Source organism: Acanthochromis polyacanthus, chromosome 10 (assembly GCF_021347895.1).
Source record: "Acanthochromis polyacanthus isolate Apoly-LR-REF ecotype Palm Island chromosome 10, KAUST_Apoly_ChrSc, whole genome shotgun sequence".
In the NCBI taxonomy this organism is placed as follows: domain Eukaryota; kingdom Metazoa; phylum Chordata; class Actinopteri; family Pomacentridae; genus Acanthochromis; species Acanthochromis polyacanthus.
In genome coordinates, this window is record NC_067122.1 from 16,999,944 (window position 1) to 17,021,021 (window position 21,078).

The 21,078-nt window shown below is 43.9% G+C and overlaps 2 protein-coding genes across 3 annotated transcripts; one reads left to right on the forward strand and one right to left on the reverse strand.

Moving 5' to 3' along the window:
- Positions 1-1,787: 1,787 nt before the first annotated feature.
- Positions 1,788-6,563, reverse strand: map1lc3cl (microtubule-associated protein 1 light chain 3 gamma, like). Its single transcript, XM_022187183.2, has 4 exons — positions 3,209-6,563; positions 3,048-3,103; positions 2,853-2,959; positions 1,788-2,601 (listed from the first exon to the last, which is right to left on the reverse strand). The coding sequence occupies exons 1-4, from the start codon at positions 3,264-3,266 to the stop codon at positions 2,412-2,414; spliced, it is 411 nt and encodes a 136-aa protein (XP_022042875.1). The 5' UTR covers positions 3,267-6,563; the 3' UTR covers positions 1,788-2,411.
- A 598-nt stretch (positions 6,564-7,161) lies between these two features.
- On the forward strand, positions 7,162-21,023 carry si:ch211-168f7.5 (mucin-5AC). 2 transcript variants are annotated; one of them, XM_022220776.2, is made up of 4 exons: positions 7,162-7,823; positions 15,233-15,452; positions 16,531-16,767; positions 16,938-21,023. In XM_022220776.2, the coding sequence occupies exons 1-4, from the start codon at positions 7,566-7,568 to the stop codon at positions 19,472-19,474; spliced, it is 3,252 nt and encodes a 1,083-aa protein (XP_022076468.2). In that variant the 5' UTR covers positions 7,162-7,565; the 3' UTR covers positions 19,475-21,023. The 2 variants fall into 2 exon arrangements, with proteins under 2 accessions (XP_022076468.2, XP_051810880.1); XM_051954920.1 differs by lacking the exon at positions 7,162-7,823 and adding an exon at positions 13,330-13,592.
- Positions 21,024-21,078: the final 55 nt, after the last annotated feature.

The following is a 21,078-nucleotide window of genomic DNA, read 5'->3' on the forward strand; positions in this document are numbered from 1 at the left end:
GTGATGCTTTTCCAGACTTTCACCCCAGCCTCTTTCAGTTGTTGTTTATTTTGGGGGGTTACTCCCTTCAGCCTTCCCTTAAGCAGGTAAAGGTAAACTTCAATCACGTTTAAGTCTGGAGGTTGACTTAGCCAGTCTAAAACTTCCACTTTCTGCCCCTGATGAACTCCTTTGCTGCTTTGGAAGTGTTCTTTGGGTCATTATCTTGGATCTCCCAATCAGTTTGATTGCATCTTTATTTAAATTGGCAGACAAAATGTTTCCATTTTGCTGCTGCCATCATGTGTTACATCATCAGTGAAGACTATGGAACCCCTCCCAGAAGAAGCCATGCAAGCTCAAGCCATGGCATCAGCTCCAGTGTGTTTCACAGATGAGGTTGTATGTTTGGGATCATGAGCAGATCCTTTCTTTCTCCAAACTTTAGCCTTTCCATCACTTTGGTAAAGGTTCATCTTTGTCTCATCAGACCATAAAACTCTCTGTACTTTGGCAAATTCCCGTCTGAACTTCCTCTTTTTCTTGCTAATGACTGGTTTGCATCTTCTGGTGTAGCCTCTGTACTTCTGTTCATATACTGTTTTTTAGAAGATCATGTTAAGTGTATGAAACACCTTGACTAACAAACACAAAGTTCATTAATGGTGTAAGAATGAACATTTTATCCTGCAGGAATATGAGGTGATATTGTAGACAGCATGTTCTATATTCACAATTTAATTCAACAGATGGGGTAAAAGCTCCCAAACATTGTATTCTACATAATTTCAGACACTGATTTCTGCATTTTTTTTCTTTTTGTACTTCTAAAAATAAAAATCTGAAGCTATACAGAGAAACACTTTCAATTCTGTGGAAATAGAATGAAAGCTTGTCGTACGCTGTAATAAGATTTTTTTTTTAAAAAGCAAAAAAAAAAAAAAAAAAACCGCTGAGTTCTCTGTGGTCCAAAGACTCATTTACTGCTGGCAGCAGCTCCGAGGTTCCTCCTGTTCAGCTATGATAATGTATTGCCAGAAAGCTGCTGGAATGTCCACGGTGGTGTGAAGTGGGAGGCAGTGTGACTCCACATCCCTGCGCCTCTGTACACTGTGTGTTTGGATAGCTGCCTCCCTCCACCACTGTATATCTCTTCTTTACATTGCTTCCTTTTTCCTGTCTTACTCTGTGAAGTCGTCATCATTTTCCCCTCATCTCTTCTTCCCCTCTTCCTTCCTTTTCTCCCACTGTTTACAAAGGGCAGCTTTTTTACTGTTTATCTCATTCTTTGTTTTGCATTTGTATTCCTGTCACACCCCCGACTCATTCTTTCACCTCATCTCTCAGTATTTGTCCAGTACATGTCTAAAAATAACCCCTCCAGCTCTCTGACACACTGACCCCTGCGGAGAGTTGACTGGGTCGGGTTTATATAACTCACTTCTGTGGGGGGAGTGCCACTTCTCAGAGGCAGGTGAGGAATGAGGCACTTGTGTGTGTGAGTACGCAGCGAAATTACGGGATTTCAAGTGTAACACACCCACTGCTGCAACTGGGGTTAGTATAGATCAGTAAACACCCCATAAAGCCCTGAAAGGATATGAAATTATGTCTGTTATGTATTTTAACTCAGCATCATGCATGATGACTCGTTTGACTCAAAACATCCAAATTTCTTCCCAAAAATGCACCTGGTTACCAAAAAAGCTGATATTTTGAAGCACCACCAGTTCAAGCAGCATTATATTATCACCTGTGTAATTTAACGTTTCAGGAGACACGAGTAAATATCACACAAAATCAATGGATTAAAAGGATGAGAATTTATTCTGTGATATATTTGATACAGAACACATCAGGGCAGCAATAAATGACATCCAAGAGCGACTCAGAAATTCCTGTAATGATGAATCTGTGGGACAGTTTCACATTCTCGAGGGAGGACGAAGGAGCGATTAAAAAAAGGGGAGGATAAAGGGGAGATAAGTGCTAAGAAGGAATCTGATAGCCAGCTAAGATATTTACCCTGTTGTTGTCGGGCAGAGAAGGACGCGTAGCTCCACTAGACAGGCTGTACTACCATTACAGCAACATGAAAACAGTTAATTTGCTTAAAGCCTAATGGAAGAGACAATACTAGTATTATGATTTTAATATTTTCTTGGTTTTGGAACAGTACAAGCACTATAAGCCAATCATAGAATCAATCCAAACCAAAGTCTTCAGAGGATGAGCCTTGTCCACCCCAGTGCAGTTTTGGCCTGCTGAAGAGCCAACCAACTGAGAGGTTTGATGAGGTAGGCAGATGTGCAGTTGTGGGGCTACAAAACTGGAATAAAACAAGAGTGTCAGTTTGGCTCAGTTGGTCCTTTTTTCCCAGCTTGGTCATGTGGTGTCTCCACTGTTGGTCAGTTCATTTATCTGTGTCGGGCTCAGCAGGGCGGCCTCGCTGCCGGATGAGCTGCTCCGAACATCTCCTGCGAGGCGTAGGTGATGTAGAGGAAGCCGTCTGTATCTCTGTGTTGGGAATATACCTCCCCCATGCTGGAGGACATGCAGGACATGCTCTTCTCTGCCACCAGGAGAAACAGAGCCTGGGTGGAGTCCAGAGCGATCTTATTCCTAAAGGGAAGACAGTCGGAGAGGCGGCTTGAGGCTGGAAACCAGCAAAGATGTAGAGGACAAAACAGGAGGGAATGTGAGGGAGGCAGAGGCGTGTATCGAGGGTTCGATACACAGTTTGACAGCTCGGGGGAGAAAGTGAATAGAGGGGAGGTTTGGACTGAGGAGGAAAACAAGCTGCTGGAGGAGTTAGTATGAGCCATGAGGTGAGATTCAAATGCAAACTGTGCATTGAAGCGCAGATCATTTACCTGAGCAGACAGAGGAACTGGCCCAAGGTGAGCTCGAAGGGAACCAGAAACTTAGTTTTGTCCAGCAGGGGGAGAGTCTTCTCACGGATGTAACGTTCAACAATCACCTGAACACAACAATTCATCAGCTAGTAGTAAAACAACACAATAAAAAAGCTTTACGTTGGCAAAATAGCAAAATTTAAACCAACTCACAGGCAACTTGTTGGGGAATTTTGATCGAATGCTGCATACTTCATCTTTTCTTGTTGCTAAAAAGAAGTGGAACACCCTGTTGTATACACATTTTACCCTTTAAAATGCACTGTGAGGTCAACTGTACAATACAAGTTGATGCAACAGCTGAGTTGTCTTACCGAGGCATTTCCTCTGCTTGAAGGGCATCATCTCCATGGATTTCTCAAAAGGAGCCATGCTTGCTTGTTGCTCAGGGCGGTTTGCAGACACCAGTGCTGATGGAGGTGGTGATGGAGGCGGTGTGGCACCGGAGTGGCGGTCTTGCCCGGGCTGACGGTGAAGTCCCCTCAGGTGGAAGTAAGCAAACTCCACTGAGCTGCTGCAACCACCGGTGTTTTATAGGAGCTGGGAGGAGCCGACATGTGACACCAGCAAACAAAGACACACTCCTCGTCCTGGTGGGCAGCGTATGGATGCATCTGTGTGCATGTTCTTGCCCTCCTCACTGGTTCAGACCAGATTCACACATACTGGTTATCTCACTGCCAGCATTCTCACAGCTGCTTGTGATATCGGTGCTGCTGTCACGTACATAGAGGGGCACAAACATGAAGAAAGTGGAGTGCTGAGGGGAGCCCACCATGAAGAGCATGAACAACACATGACAAACATGAGGAGCCTCCAGTCCCTGAACAAGACCAGACGATCCAAAATGTCACACTTAAAAACCTGGTGACACATTTAGCATTAGATTTGGTTGTTGTGAAACTGATCAATGTGTTAACTTCTGACCTCATGACTGATGCTCATCTTGTCCTCATATCCTCCATTATACACTCGTCTTTTAGACACGACTGACAGTGATCACTCAGTGCTGACAGTCACTGTAGTCCATACGATGCTGTTGGTACAAAGTGCTGTGTTTCTTTCTGATGCAGTATCTCAATACTTGTCTTTATGTAATCCTCTGTCATGGCTCCTCTTTGGGATAATTAATCGCCTACTGTTCAAAAATAGTAATCACATTCATATATAGGACAATATGGTGCCTATAAAATGTATACCCCTCTTGAAAATGTTCCCCTTTTATCTTTTGTCAACCTTGAATCATGGTCAATTTAATTTGCCTTTTTTGACAAGAATCAACAAAAAAGACTCATTCATGTCAAAGGGAATACAGTTTTGCAGATTTCTATAAAATAATGTCAATGAAATGAAAACTATAAAATGTAGAACAAGTGATTGCATTCTTATTCACCGCCATCAAGTCAGTACTTAGTAGGTGCATCTTTGACTGCAGTTACAACATTGAGCCTCTGTTGATGATCTCAATCTGTCTTGCACATCTGGACACTGCAATTTTACCCCAATCTTTGTTTTTAAACTCCTCAAGCCCCGTCACATTGTACAGTGACCGTGAGAGAACAGCCCTTTTCAAGTTTAGCCACAATAATCTCAGTTAGATTGAGGTCTGGGTTCTGATCTGGCCGTCTAAGAACAGTCTGTTCTCTGTAGCCTTGGCTGTGTGCTTCTGGTCGTTGTTTTGTTAGAAAATAAATCTTCTCCCAAGTTGAAGTTCTTTTGCCGACCACATCAGGTTATTCTGAAGGATTTCCTGATACTTTGCTGCATTTATTCTACCGTCTACTTTTACAAACCTTCCAGAGTCTGCTGCCAAGAAGCAGTCACACACCATGATGCTGCCACCACCATGCCTTAGTGTGGGGATGTTCAATTCTGGTCTCATCAGCCCAAATGATTTGCTTCCAGCTGACTTCAGAGTACCCCCACATGCCTTCTGGTGAATTCTACTTCAGATTAATTATGACATTTTTAGCAGTGGCTTTCTCTCATGAAGCTAAAGTATAATGTTTAATGTATGTATAATGTATAATGTTTTGTCATTTAGGTTCATTTTGATTGAAAAGTTTCTTGGTAAAACTTCCTGCATCATGTCAAATATAAGAGGTGTTTCTAAAAAATCATAGAGCACATTGCAAAGTAACTGTCTGCTGAGTTTATTAACAGTTTATGTCAGGTTTGAACATTTTCTCTTTCTTTAGGGTCAGGTTGTAGTTACTGAATCACCAGCCTAGAAAGCGTAATCACGGACAGATACTCTGTTGTGGGTGAAGATCCCCCTCTGCTGGTTAAAAAGGCAGCACCAAGGTTCTCTGTACTTCGATTGATATTTCATTTGTTTAGCTACAACAGTAATATGAATGTTTTATCCAGCAGTTTCACTATAAAGTGATCCAATTTGAGGAAAAAAAGGCAAATATGGATTTCTTTTGTGACTGGTGACTGGAAAAATGACAGTACACCAGAAATAATAATATTCTTCATTTGTTTTGAGAAGAATCTGAAGCTTCTTACATTCAACAGACCAACTTCTGTTCTCATATAAATCGTGCTGAAGGTTTTACTGTGCGTCCATTAGCTCAACGTAGATTGATGTTAAAATATTACCGATGATAATGCACCATGTGAACGCTAAATAAATTAGAATGATAAAGGTTTAGAATAGTGGTTTGACACAAAGCTAACTGGATCTGCAAGATTTATGGAGACTATTATTTTGCATTTTACTTCAAGCAAGAGTTCAGAGCCGACATTTTTACTTGTGGCTGCACTTAAAGTCCAGGTGTTACTAATCACATTAATAACGGCTCTGTAATGGAGGGACAGACCCTGAAACTGAAGCAGCTTTTAGTTGTTTGGTCAGGATGTCTTTGAGAAAAAAGAAAAGGGGAAATTTGTTGGAAATTTCACCTCACAAGGTCAAAGTTGGTCTTGAGTGGTCCCTGGATGGAGGCCCAGAGAAGATGGATGCTTTTTTTAAAACCATTTTTACAGTACCACTATAATGTAAGCCAGAAAATGCAACATCTAATGATACTAAGATGCTTTAGTTACGTGAAAGAATATCAAAAGCCCAATCTATTATCTTACAATTCTTGTTTGCAAAACTAGTTTAATGTACTTATACTTTTAGTGAATCTATATCGACTGATGCATTAAAGTATAAGCAGAATTTTTATCTGGTTTTCTGCTGATTAAATCAATAACATAACAAATACTTTGCAAAGTGAGTACATAATTTGTATAGAAACGCAGGTGTTTTCACTTACTAGCCTGTTATTGTTCCAGTGCACAGAGTTTAGTGAAATAATTACATGTAACGACTCATTTGCACCTGACAGGAGGGACACTAAGAGCAATTACAAACACCTGTGTGGGTCTGCAGAGTCTTTATGCTGAACAAGCACACAGCTTTTTCTGTTTTAGCTCCAGTGCTCTACAACAAACTGCCCTTACAGTCAGTTAATGCCTCCATGCAACATTTCATCCCTTTCTAATGTTTTGTTCTTGCTATTCTTAATGTATCATTGCCTTTATTGGTTTTCATTGTCTTCTTTTTCTGTTTTATTGGCATTTTAAAAAAATGTTTTCTATACATTGATGCTTTCTAGGGCACCTTGTAGTTAAAGTTTTTAAAGGCACTATAGAAATTAAGTTGATTATTAACTTTATTTTGTAATATTTAGTTGTCAAGGGACAGTAAAAGTACACAGTAAAAAATCAGTTAAAAAAAATCCAAAAATCTCACAGCAAGTGTGCTAGAAAAAATGTGTTAGAAAATGTTGAAATACTGTACCTCTGAAAAAACGGACAAATTGTGACAATCCAAGGAAATATCTGTAAAATACTAATATTTTAAGATGATTAAATATAGTAACCAGTGTCATTTTACAGTCAAATAATGTATAAAGAATCCTTTTCTTTCTTTCAAGATATAGAAAATAAATGTTAAATATTTTTCAGATTTTAATACAGTGCAATCATGTGATGAATTTACCATTATAAAGTATTTGAAATCATTTTTATCAGTGTACATTTTCCCCTGGTGTTCATGAGCAGACGCTGAGGACTGAACAGCTTCCTAAATGTTCCTGCTGACATGCTGCTCTGAACATTTGCTGTCCTGCACTCAAGTTGGACACTCGGGCTATTCTTCATGCAGCTATTCGAAAAACTTGTGCGTCCAATCCGGGATGAGCTCCGGGTGCAGTGGCTCCTCCTCTCCGCTGCTGCTCCCACATGTAACGTTAGCAGCCCGTCTGTCTGTTGCATTGTCTCATTGGGGACGCAGCGCACGGAGCGCAGCGCCGTGGACTCTCCACGGACTGGCAGGCTGATTAGTGACAGAGAAAAAAGGACAATGTCAACAGCAAACCGAGCCTGGGTTAATGAGAGACATGGCTGCTTGATGCTTGTTCGGTGTGCCGGTGGATTGATGAATTCTGTGCCAGTCAGCGGGGCTGCCTGAGCTGTGGGCTGCATGGCACCACAGATGGACTGGATTACACTCCCTTAATGCTGCGTTGATTCGAGCTGCTGCTATGTTCATATCGCTCGTCCGGACCCGTGTTGCTCTATTGGGGGCTGCACCATAGCCCGATCCTTCCTCTCACCCGTTGCACGGTAGCTGGTCAGCGGTGCGCCCCGGTTCCGCCTGCCGGCACCCCGACGAGGATGGCCGCCCGCCGCGGCTGCGTAAACTCGCTCTGGTCGGGCAGCGAGCGCGTCCGCATCGGAGAGCGCCTCAAGGCGACGCTGGCTGGGGTGCTGGAGCTGGAGGTGCTCAGGTGCAAACACCTAGAGATGGTGGACGCCGCTCTGGAGGACCGAGTCGCCAACGCCGAGGATGCACATGTGGAGGAGGGGAGCGGAACCTCGGAGAGCGCCGCCTCGGACGCCGAGCATGGCTCTGCGACATCCCGCAGGCAACAGGTCAGTCAGTGCGTCTGTCAGCTCGTAGCCCGGATCTCGACATGACAAGATTATTAAATATGGATGCAGGTTGATGGTGATCCGCCAACGAGCCAGTCCCTGTGCGGCTCCGCAGACAGATTTTATCGCTGCCTGGCGGCGCATAGCTGTGCCGAGGGCTGAATACCCAATTGATTGAGATGGTGCCAGATTAGCAGGCAGCCCGATCATTATGTTCAGCAGCACGATGTGACCCTCACATGGAGCAAATGTCATTGAGGTCGGAGAACCAGGACCGGCTCCTGTCTGGCTCCGTGCCCTGCCTCAAGGTTACAGCAGGATGTGGTGGGAAACAGGCGCTCCAGTCAGGTGCAGGGTTTAATAGACGAGCCAGCGAGCAGACACGGCTGCATTTCCTGGCTCTGGCTGGTAAGCTCATCAGCTCTAAAGGTCACTTTGACACCCAGTTTGCATTTAAATTACTCTGATCACACTATGAAGCTCTGCTCCATCAGCAGCTCTCTAAAAAAGTGCATTTCTGATCTTTTCCTGTGAAATCCTGAATGCTCCAGTGGAGTGTGACCTCCTCAGTGAGGGGTTATGAGCTGAGCCTTTATTCAAACACACCAGAAACCATCCTTCTTTCCCAAAGTTGTCCTGAAATGGATACGCAGGTCTTTTTGTGTTGAGAATGTGGGGAATGTGGGTTGACATGTAATCCAGGAGGGCAGGATGTGAGCAGGTCCCATCCTGAGGCCTGGATACTGAGGCTGGAGCCGCTCTGCTCCTTTATTTGTGTACATGAACTGCATTTGAACCTGTGAAGTCATCAACATGTAGAATCTGAGCGACTGTTGTTGCAGCCACCAGGGCTGTCGGTTTAGAGATGCTATTAATCTGAATTGAGCATTGGCAAGAAAATACAGCATTTTATGAGCAGCAGGGACAACTAGTGCTGAAAAACCTGCTGATTAGAACATTGACAGACACTTAAAGATGAAAATGTTCATGAAAATTTGCAGATTTTTTTTGTCTTACTAGATGAAACCAAGTATATTTCGCTTTTTAGGCAAAGCAAGCAACCATACCACTTCAATTTTGACATCTTTAATGCAATTATTGCTCTAGAAAATAATTATTCATTGCATGAATAATGAAAATAACAGTTGCTTTCAGCTTTAGGAAACCCAGCAGTCTTTCATATTTTTTATAGGCCACCAATCCTTTTACTTCTTTGCTACATTCACAGCCTTTTCAAATGAAGTGATCCTCTTTTCAGATGTTAAATTGCTGTTTAAGACCAAAACATCATCAAAAAATCATGAGAAACAGACTTTTTTCTCTGGATTTGCTGCTTTGGACAGAAAATGGACTGCGATGTTGTGTTATTTTGTGCTAAATGAGTCTTTCCGGGGATTATCTGTGATCACTTCCAGACCTGACAAACCGGTGACACGATGGATTCAGGTTGGATTTAGAGCTGAAAAGGTTAATTGATAAGTCAATCTGTCATGTTTTCTAACAGATATGCCGAACATTTTCTGGCTACAGCTTAAGCAGATTAATCAATAATGGACAAATCATTAGCTGCATATTCTGGTGATACTTCAGCCCATTTCTGTGGTCATGCGACATTAATTTCAAAACATTAGAGCGACTTCCTGCAACATAGATGGCCTAGTTTTATGAAAGGACCCTCTTTGCAGCAGTGATTTTGTTAGGCAAAACCAAAATAAAAGACTTGTTTTCTTTGCAGCTAAACCTCCCTGCCTTGCAAATAAAGTGCACCGCTGTGCGTGTTATTTTGTACCAAATCAGTTTGTAATGGATTATCTCTGGATTGTTTCCAGATATGACAAACCAGTGGCATTTCAGGTTTTGCTGCTGCTTGGAGCTTTTTATTCAGATACAAAACAAGCTGTTGCCAACAACATGTCGCTGTTATTCTGAGACAGTAACTCATCACAGTCACTTTGCACCAACTGTTATTACACTGTGAATATGTGTTCCTGATAGCAGTGAGTGTGTTAGTCAGCAGCCTGCAGCATATTAATACATGTTCCGTCTGAACCAGGCTGCAGCTGAGGTCACCTCCGCAGAACTGTGTATTTATTCGGCAAAATAATATGAAATCACCTCCCAGGATAGGCTGCAGCAGAGAGCGGGCGACACTTGCAATAATGAATCAGGTTTTTTTTGTCAGCGCGGGGACCGAAATTGCAGTCCCATCCCAGAGAGAGGGCATCTACATGGACGAGCGTCTCATAATTTGCCGCCTTCCTCGCCGCCCGCCTACCAACATCTCCTCTGTGGTTCCCCCCGTGGTGCTGAGAGATCCTGTGGAGAGGCCGAGCAGCATTGCTCATTCTCACCTCTGAAGGGAGCTGCCGGTGTAGCAGAACCGGCTGGCATGCTGCCCTTTTACCCAGGCCAGGCTCCACCAACACTCACACTCACCTTTATTTGCATTAATGGAAACAAACTGCTGTTTTTGTTTGCAACAGTCACCACATTTAGTTTAAATCTGCTCAAGAGAGAGAGAAAAAGGATAACTTGATACCTGTTGTTTTATTTACTAGAATCTAAGTGAAATTTCACCTTCAAACCCATCCATTTTACCCGTAATTTATTAGTCACTGCTTTGAAAAACGCAGGTCGTTCTGCTTTTAAATATATATTGTAAGCCGAGGATTTGGTGACTAATAACATAATGCGCTCTCCTTTAACACTAGCTTTGTTTTTTTTGTTTTTTTAATCATTTTGGAATTAAACTCCTGAAATGTGATTCACCTTTTCTGTCTAATAGCAGAGAGAGAGAGAGAGAGAGAGAGAGAGAGAGAGAGAGAGAGAGAGAGAGAGAGAGAGAGAGAGAGAGAGAGAGAGAGAGAGAGAGAGAGAGAGAGAGAGAGAGAGAGAGAGAGAGAGAGAGAGAGAGAGAGAGAGAGAGAGAACTGGGCAAATCCATATTTAGCAGGTCAGGATTATGTGTGGTTTCATCTGTGATGAAAAAACACTGTTTTAAACAACTCCCTTCAACCATGTGACGCGTTCCAGCATTTGTGAAGCATTCAGGTTTCTGAACAATGCTTTTCCAATATTGTTTGTGGAAAGAAAGCACGTTTAGTTTGCATCAATTTTGTGTGATCCGTTTGTTTGAATAGAACAAGCTTTGATTTTTTTGAATCTTTGCTAAATGTTAAGTGTCGCACAGAGTAACAGAAAACCTGTCAGCAGCTCTTTTTGCCCACAAAATGAATGTCAAGGCCGAGTTGGTGGAATCCTCATTGTTGCTGCTCAGTGTTCAAAAATAAAATCCTTCTGGCTGGCGATAACACATCGAGGACAGGAGTGGGAGAAGTCGGGAACATGCTGCACAGTTTCCCTTAATTATGCAACAGAGCTGCAGTGATTACAGGATTAATTGATAGACAGGAAATTAACAGCAGCTATTTTGATCAAGAATAATCGCTTGTTTCAGCTTCTCAAATGAAAAAAACTGTCACCTTTCCTTGTCTTGCCTGATACTGGGTTTTTGAGGCGTTTCTAGGGAGCAAGAGACTCTGATATCAATATTTAGGCCAGTATTGTTCATACTTGCTAGTATATTAGATTGTTTATCCACTTTCCAGCAATGTATTTCACAAACTAGTCAGTAGCTTATCAGGAAGACACAGATCGGCTCTGCACCACCGTCTCTGCTGCATGTGCTGCAGACAGTAGGAGAGGATTGTAAACAGTAAAGTCAGAGCTGCTCTGCTGGACAAATTCTGTCATGATGTTATTCTAAATTACCCCAAGCATCTCTTTTTGTATTATGTTCTGTAGAAGTAAATTATACTGATATATCTGTTGGGATCTAGCTTTAACACTTTTTTTTAATTGAATATCTTTAACTGTGTGGCAAAAAGAAAGCAACTGAGGGAAGCTGAGATGAGTATTTGCGGGGCTGTTTCTACAGACCAAATGACTAATCAATTACTTAAGACAATGAATGAGTAATAAGGATAATAGTCAGTTCCAGCCCTAATAAGCAGTATCCACAGCGCTGTGCCTGTCTTCACTGAAGGCTGCCTGTGTTGAAATTAGGTTTAGGTCTTGGAAAGCATCTCCTTACACGGAGAACCATTATCCCGACTTGTGGAGTGAGACAGCTTTTGTTTCCCTGTGCTTTTTGCCTCGGGATCTTTCTGAGCTCCCAGAAAAACTCAGTAATGTTGCTGCTTTTTTATGTGAAAGAGCCACCTGAATGTTTCAGAAAAAGCTGGAGCGCATCAACTCTCAACTGAACATGCACAGCGTGGGCTGTCTATAAATTTCAATACTGCATTAATAATGCATGAAACAATAGATAAAGAGGCGTGCAAAACGAACAACTGAGCGCTTGCACCATCCTGCACTGTTTGTCCAAATTATTGTGCCTGGACGTGGCAACCGCTGCAATTTGTCTTGCTGATTACATAATGCACCTATTAAGAGGTGCATTGCTTGTGCAGCTGCGATCACTGTAGGGTTATTATCCAATCGACCCATACGTTTTCTACACGTTGCTCTGGAGGAGCTGCACGCCTCTCACATGGAGGAATATCGTATTACAGAGCTCTCAGCAGACCCCCACCCTCATGTCTGTCAGCCTCCTATGATTTGATCATGTGTAACATTATATCCTGAAATGCATCATGCTGTTGAGGGATAACATGCAGAGAGATTTTTGCAGATATTGGAACATTCAAGGGACTTTTTGAAAGGTTATTTGAATAGAAAAGTGAAGTTAAGGCCCTCGCATGTGCAGGATTATAAACATATGTGCTGCTATGGCATAAAGAAGAATTGACAGACGAAGAGAACATACATGCCAGGGAAAGACATGATTGCAATGTGCGAGTGAGTGTGTTAGTGAGTGTGTGTGTGTGTGTGTGTGTGTGTGTGTGTTTAGGCTGAGGATGAGTTAAATATTTCGCCAGGCCTGTTGTGCTGTTGTGGGTCTGTGTGGGAGGAGAAGCGAGTGAGAGTTAGAGAGCGAGCAGCTGTAGCTATGGTGAGTAGGGGGCGGCTGGCTCGAAGGATATTATAGAAGTGGGAGAGAGAGGGCAGGGGAGGGGGGATTATTTGTCAAGGGGAGTGTGGGGGAGGTGGGGGTCCTTCAAGATGCCCTTCTCCCTCACCCGGCAACCGCTCACCCCCTCCTCACCTCTCCCCTCCTCCCTCCCTCTGCCGCCTTCACTCACTCGGTGAGTCACACTCTTATTTTTCTGTCTCTGTTTTTGTCCCTCACGCTCGTTTTGGTCACCCACTCATCCACGACTCACTGTAGATCCACAGGAGAGGAAAAAAATGGGGGACAGGATCTTGTGTGAGAAAGAGAGGAAATAAGTCATGGCAAAGTCTGAAACTCTCTCACCCACTTCTTCCCCTCAGTCCATCCCCCTCTTGCCTTTCCTTCTGCCACTGCGACTGCTCTTTGTTACGTCATCTGTCTTCTCCCTTTATCTTGTGAATTCCCCTCCTCTCCTGTCGCCCCGGCGGTGAGTCACTACCTGTATTGTTTCCTCAGTAACAAGAGGACTGATCAGTGCCACTCACAGTGTTGCTGTTGTCTGGGCTCCATCAGGCTAATGCAGGGGCTGCTGTCCTGCAGGGATGGGTGGAGGATTTGGAGGATAATTGGAGGAGAGGGTTTACTCTACTGAGCCCTTACTAATCTGGGAAATGGAGGCACTTTGCTAACTTGATGGAGCAATTGTTCTTGTTGTTGTGTGGGGAGTGTAAGGGGCCTCATTCTTGACTGTTCCGGTAAGTGTGGCGTGACGTCACCGGACTGTAAACGATATTACGGATCAACAGCTCTAATCGTCTTTTCACACGGGTTTAATTGTGTCTCTGCTCAGCAAGGACATCCAGAAAATACAAAGTTTTGTTTTTAAAGCACGGAATGTACACTTAAGGTCAGCTTATTCCCATTTCATACTATTTTGTACTTCTAATATTGTACATTTTACTCCACTATTTGAATCCGACAGCTGTTCTCATCAAGATTTATCAAAAAATATGAAAAAATGTGATAAAATGTTAAAGATGCATTGGTTTTTCAGCCTTTTCACTTTGTTGTGACGCCTTACAGAGAAGCAGTTGTGTAGCTGCAGCCCTGTTGCATCAGTATTAACAATCCAATTAAATAATACTGTAAATAGTTGCTTTTGATAGCTCATAAATGTATATGTACTCTCAACTTTTGTTGATGGAGAACTTGTTTCTGCAGAAAGTTCCACAGCTTCTTATTGATCATACTTCAAGTTTGGTAGAAATGCTCTTTTTTCACTTCACAGGCCACCATATATTAACAGTAAATAAATATAACTGACTTTGTGTACAATTATGTTGTGATCAGTCCTGCTCAAATTGTACACTGTGGTTATATGTTTGCACCTTAACCATCTAACCCTGAGGTTTTCGAAGATATATGTGGGCGTTCCCAGGAGAACATCACACTAGTTATCTAAAGGCGATTGCATAGAATAGCAGAAATGTGTTGTTTAGTTAAACAGATCGTTTTTTTGTTAATTTCACTTTCTCATATTCTGAACATGGTGGATTCTGAACATTGTTTTTTTAAATTTATTATGTGGAGTCTGAAGATATGGCAGTCAGCAATATGAGGCTGTTTTGGCACGTTTTTTAAGCACAGATGGGATCAAATACATAATAATGATCCTATAGGATCCAGGAATCGAACAAAAACTGAACAACTAAACTGGGAGTGTGGGAAGGCATTTTTTTCTAAGATTTGTCTGTTGTGAAGTCCAAAGTTTCAGACTTGGAGGACAATCTTATCTAAACTACAGATCCTTCCATACATTATCTATACACCATTTAATCCTCATTATGCATACAGAGACAAACCATCAGACTCACATTCACTCCAATGGGAAATTTAGAATCACCAATTAACCTGAGCATGTTTTTGGACTGTGGAAGGAAGTGCGAGTACTCGGAGAAAACCCACGCATGCACAGGGAGAACATGCAAACTCCATGCAGAAAGATCCCAGGCCAGGAGATGAACCAGGAATCTTCTAGCTGCAAAGTGACGGTGCTAACCACCGAGCCACTGTGCAGCCCTAACCTAAAGATAAACTGATTAATTCAGAATTCAATAGTGAACCAGTCGTCGTTTTGATTATTCAGTTGTCATGGAGATGTTTTAGTTCATTATCATGCGTCCAACATTATATTTCAATCATGACATATACCACGTCTCTGGTCAGGTGTAGCATTTTTGTAGCAGTCCTCCACTGATGCCAGGTCAGTTATTTTGAAGGTGTCGGTGTGATTTTGCACATTATTTAGATAATAATTTCGGTTGTGTTGCATATTATTTCCAGTTGATTTTGTCAGCATTGCTCATCTAAATGGTTACATATTTGTTTTTTTCAGGTTCCCTCTCCCACGAGTACGATGGTCCTGCCCTGTCAGAGCAGCCCAGAGGACTGTGGTGGCAGTTCAGGAGACGGACCGGTCCACTTGTCATCTGGCAGGGGGAGTAACTCACGCTGGTCTACTCTGTCATGGGACGCCCCATCAGACCTTCTCTCTCCCCCAACCCCAGAACTCAGTGGTGTGGTCCACCTGGACAGTGATTCCAGACCGAGTTCAGGTAACTGCACATCTATACGGCTGTTTTCGGTGGTCAGAGTGGGAGATGTGATAACAGCACTGACGTGTCCAATGACCAACACTTTGTCACCTTCTGATATAACTAAAGCTCACCTTGAGAGCTTTCTCATTAAACATTAACCACATTCTTTTTACTTGTGTTTACTCGCGCTCTATGTGACTTGGTGCTGACTTATTCCATGTCAGCCTTTCTTGTCAAACTCTTATCCAGTCTCTGGCACTCTGCACCCTGTGTCTCTAAAAGAGCATTTCTTTCTCTATGTACTCTCACATACTGTATTTTTGACTGTGCTTTATAAGAATAATCTCCTTAAAACATGCAAGTAATCCAGTTCAAAGATAAAAATCCAAAGGCTTAACCTCTTTAACTTAGAAGTTATTATATAGCTTAACCTTTTACTCACTCAAATCTGCATATCTGTTCTGATTATTTTTGTTACTGTGGGAGAAGCTGAAGTGTTCACAGCTGTTGTATTTTTCCTCTGCACTACCCTCATAGTTGTAGACTACTTAGTCAAACAGTGGACTGGGTCCTATGACGCCTTTCTCCTGGAATTTTTCTGAAGTTTGAGTTTCTGTAAGAGATGTCTCCTCTTTGTTTAACTTTTTCTTTGCTGACCTTCACTTCTCATTTATCTGTGTAGACATCCAAACATAGAGCTAAAGACACTGTGGCTGGATGTAAAACCTATTGGTGAAATTTCTAGGAGTAGACCTCAGTACAAAGTAGCAACAGGGAAGACATTCATTTGTATTGTTTTTCTTTTCTTCTACTTCTGCATTTTTACCATTTAAAAAAAATCAGCTTTAAACAGTAGTAACATAGGGAGATATGCCCTCGTAAGCAGGTCTCAAGAGATGAAAGATAAAAGCTAGTAAAAACAAAAAATTATGAGTAGGCCCAGGAGTACATGCAATATCTAAAACAGAGAATACTGGGAAGAGTTACGACTCTTGTTTGCTTTATTCCCAAATCATTAGCACCTCTGGGCATTATAGAAAACTTGCTGGCTGCTTTTATGACTCATGCATATTCTGATTTTTTTTCTCTTCTCAAGGTTTCTATTCAGTGAGCGGGAGCTCTCTGTCGGATTCTTGCTACTCTGTGTCCAGTGATGCCGCTCACGGGGGACCGGGGCCACCTGCCAGACCCCTGAAGCTGTGGGATCAGGCTCCTCTGTCGGCAGATAACACTGACATCCTGTGGTCAGAAGGTGCAGTGCAGCAGCAGCAGCAGCCTGTGCTCCAGAGCAGTCAGGAGGACGCTGAACCAGCAGAAGAGACACCTGTTTCAGGTGAGCTGGCACAGATGTTGCAAATCCAGCCAAGTTTTTTTCAGTACTCACTTGAAGATGATTCAGAAAAGTGCACTGAAGATAATTCAAAATATATTTATAAATGTTAACCATAATCATGATCTTACATTTAAAAATTTGTTCTGAAAATCTTCTCCTGTCTCTTACAGTCCCAAGTGACCTTGAAGCCACGGGGCTGAGTTTTCTGTCAGACCTTTGCTCAGGATTGGGTGACTCCCTGATTTCTTCTCTCCTCCCACTTCTCAACCCTGCCTCGCCCTCCTCCATTCATTCAAAACCCCAGCTAGACCCCCGCTACTGCACAGACTTAGTGTCTCGTCGGACCAAAGAGGTGTACTCCTACCCAAGCCCACTGCATGCCGTTGCCCTCCAGAGCCCCCTCTTCACCTCCCAGAGCCAGGAGCAGTCAGCCTCAGCGAGCCCTGAAGGACCACAGCATGATGAACCAACAGAGTCACAGAACAATGATCTGCCTCTCCAGCCTCAGCAGCCCCCCACGCCAGCCTCCTTCACCCAGCTGGAGCAGTACATCTCCCGGCTGGCTCGCCAATACCACAGTCGAACGACCTCCTCCACCTCTGATCTCACTTCAGCTGCCACCCCTGGTCCAGCTACACGCAGAGGCCTTTGTACCCCTGGCAAAAGTCACGGCTCCACCCAGTCACTTTCTGCCTTTGAGAGCCGCAGTACACCCTCCACCCTGCCAGGGGGCAACATCACACCCTGTAAGTCACTGCTGGGGAACTCAGCCAGAGTCAGCCTCAGCACTACTGGGAAAAAAGGCACCAGGAATTCAATCAACCTGGGTAACCTTCCTTCAGCAACCGGAGAGGACCTGAGCATAAATCTGCATCTCAACCTCAACCTGAACCTGACTCCTGGTTTAAATTCTGGCCGCGGGCTGCTGGACAATTCTAAAAATGGCAGTTGTGGTGCTTTAAGGGGGGATTTTCCCACAACTTCCACTGCCTCTGCCTCTGCCTCATCACTTTCTTCTGTTACACCCACCCCAGCGCTGAGGTCACGCCCTCGGATTTCAACTTGTCCAAGCAGTCTGAGCCACCGTAGTTCCCTGGAGGTCCCTTCAGGGTCTGGGACCAGTCCTGGGTTTGGGTCATCCACCTTCTGTCGCTCATTAGACTGGAGCAGCGGAGCTCCACCTGAGACTGGACAATCAGTCTTTAGTCCAAATGCTGGATCAGCTCCTGGGTCTCAGCGCAGCAGCTTGATACAAGAGTCCAGCTCTAGTCCCAAGTTAAGTGAAGACTCCCCCATGGTGGGGGAGATCTCCCGCCTCTCTGGCCTGTCTAGAGCTGTTGTGGTTGGACTGATGGAACAAGGTGTGGAGCTGGATATTGACTGCTTCCAAACAGATACTGCAGGTGAGGTGAGGGGTCACAGCAAAACTCACCTGACAGCCCAGACAGATCAGTCACTTGACTATACCAGGCTGACGGACCTGAATCCCCAGAGACCGATACAGCTCTCTCTGAGTGTCACCCATTCTCCACAGTCTCAGTCCAGCCTCACCCCTCCTCTCTCACACTCCAGCAGCCCCATACACCCTTACCAGTCCATCCATATTCCCTCTCCCCACTACTCCTCACACTGCCACTACCAGCAGATCCCTTCCCCGTCTGACCTTCCTTCCTCCACGGCTTCCTCTCCTGCCTCCCGCCCTACACCAAGAGGTCGCTCTCCTCCACGCCCTCTCCAGCCCTCCCCCTTGGGTGCCACCCCCCTCTCGGTTTTCCGTCGGGATGCACCATTCCAATGCTCCCTGCCCCGCACCATTACCAGACCCTCTCCTTTTGAGCATGGCGGCATCCATCCAAGAGGTGGATCCCTTCGGCAGAGTGGGGGAGGAAATGAGGGTGGCAGCAAGTGGAAGAGGGGTGAGAGAGACGGGCTGTACAGGGGGAAGCATGCCTCCCATAAGCTGATCAGGGCAGCCACAGTGAGCAGCTATGCCAGGAGAGAGGACTACAGCTCAGTTTGGGGGGAGGAGGAGGAGAAAGCACAAACAGCAGCTAAGAAGTCCTCCAACAAACTCTGGAGGGGTTTTGAGGGACGGCTTTGGGGCAAAGAGTCTGAAAGTGAAAAGGAAGAGATGGACAGAGCAGAGTATGGCTACGGCTGGAGGAGGAACAGCGTTGGAAGCTGGAGGAGGGAGCACCGAAGGGCGAAGACTTCAACCAGCAGTGGTGACAAGAGGCCAAAAGTGGACAACTCCCCAATGTTCTCAAAGAAGAGGGGGAAAGAGGACGGGGAGAGACGCAGCTCCAGCCTCAGGCTTTCTCGGAGAGCTCTGTTCAGGAGTGAGTCTCAGGGCTTGCTGGTGCCTCGTAACCACAGCGAGGAGCCCACAAAGCGGGCGCACTGGGTCTCCTCCTTGGATGTGGGGCCAGGTGGCATGGGGCTCAGCAGAGATGAAGGCGTAAGACTTCTCAGAGCAAAGGGGGAGGACAAACGGCTGTCCTCCACCGCCAGCCTCTTCAACCTCTCTCGTTCTCAGAGCCTAGAAGGCAGCTGCCATTCACTCTCCCCTCTCTCCTCCCCTTCATTTTCTCCTTCCCCTCCTCCACGGATGCCCCTCCAGCGCTCCCGATCACTGAGGGATTTGGGGAGGAGAGTATTTGGCTCCATGAGGTCCCTGAGTCTCAAACGGAAGCCATCCAAGAAGTGACACTTCTACAATAAATGAACATCAAAGTAGATGCATCTTCCATGTGTTGAATTTAAACCACCAGTGATGCTTGTTATTATATTTGATGTAACAGGAAGTGCTATCATTTTGGACTTATGATTGATCAGACAGTTACACTGCCTCTATAACACTGGCCATAAGATATCCGCCAGTCATTTCATTCATCACAAACATGATGGAAGTTCCTCTCAGGCACATAAAGTCTGTACCACCTGCTATTAATTTTGTTCACAGCATTAAACACTAATTCATTCAAGAAATGATTTTGTAAAATTTGAAAGACAGACACTTTTTCTAAGCTCCCAAAAAGCTTCAAAATACCAGTCAAATTCCTCCAAACACGTTCTGTAGCACAGTTGGAGTGCTTTGAAGGTTTTTGTAGTAGAAAACCATGTGTTTTAAACTATGTGTCCTACAGTAACAAGCAAGAGTGCTGTAGGATGCAGCACGGACCACGGAGAGAAGAGAGTGAAAGAAATATACAGACAGTTGACACATTAAAGGAAAAACCGGAGCCCTTTGGCCCTACACTGGGGGGATCTGGTGGCTTTGTTATGCTGTGGAGGTATTTTCCTGTCATTATTTTTGTTCACTTGTCCCCTGAGAGGAAATGATCACTGTAAAACCAATACATTCTGAGTGATCGCTTTTATCCGATGATGGATTGGTCTCTCCCAGGATGACAGTGTCCCCCATACATAAGACATGAGGACTCACTGAATAGTTTGATGAAAATTATGTGAATCATGTGCTTTGGTCTTCACGGTCACCAGATCCCAATCTAACTAAACACCTAAAGGATGTTTTGGACAAATGAGGGAATATATTTTTGGGAAGAACGCCGTTTTTCCTTCCAGAGCTCCAGAAATTTTAAGAATTGATGCCGAGGGGCACTGAGATAATTCTGATGGCATGTGATGACTTAACACCTTACTGAGACACTTTATGTTGGCTTTTCCTTTAATTTGTCACCCACATCTAAGTGGCCAGTTTATTTAGGGTTGAACTGTTCCTTTGAGGAACTACAGTCCTTTTAAAATCTTCCTTAGTATTGGTCTGAGTGGAGTTTTTCATTGTGTGAATGCTGTTTCAAAGGATCTATCAACTCAACATTAAAATTATTTTGGGATCCTTTCACGGCAAAGTATTCCAATTTGAAGATGCTTAAAATTAACTTATAGTATTGACTGTAAGAAGCTTCATTATGATATAGTTGAGCCCTCCTTTAACCATGAGTATGGATGTGTGTGTGCACCCTCTCCTCTGCATGCTGCTCTGTGACTTGTTCAGTGATTATAGCTATCGTGAGAATGTGATATTCCTCTTTGATTATGGGTAATATTGCCTCTGAAGTACAATCATATTGGCCAAATAATGACCAAAACCAAGCAAATACTCTTTAACTTGATATTTTGCTCAGGATTTTGAAATAAATATTGAATGATTAAAATATTGACGAGTTATTTGAGATCAATTTGTGGCTTCTCATGGCTTATAACTAATAAAAGAAACTGATAACCAAACTGTACTTGAAATACCTGCATTACATTTTTTTTTACAACCAAAGGAGTTTAATAAAAAAG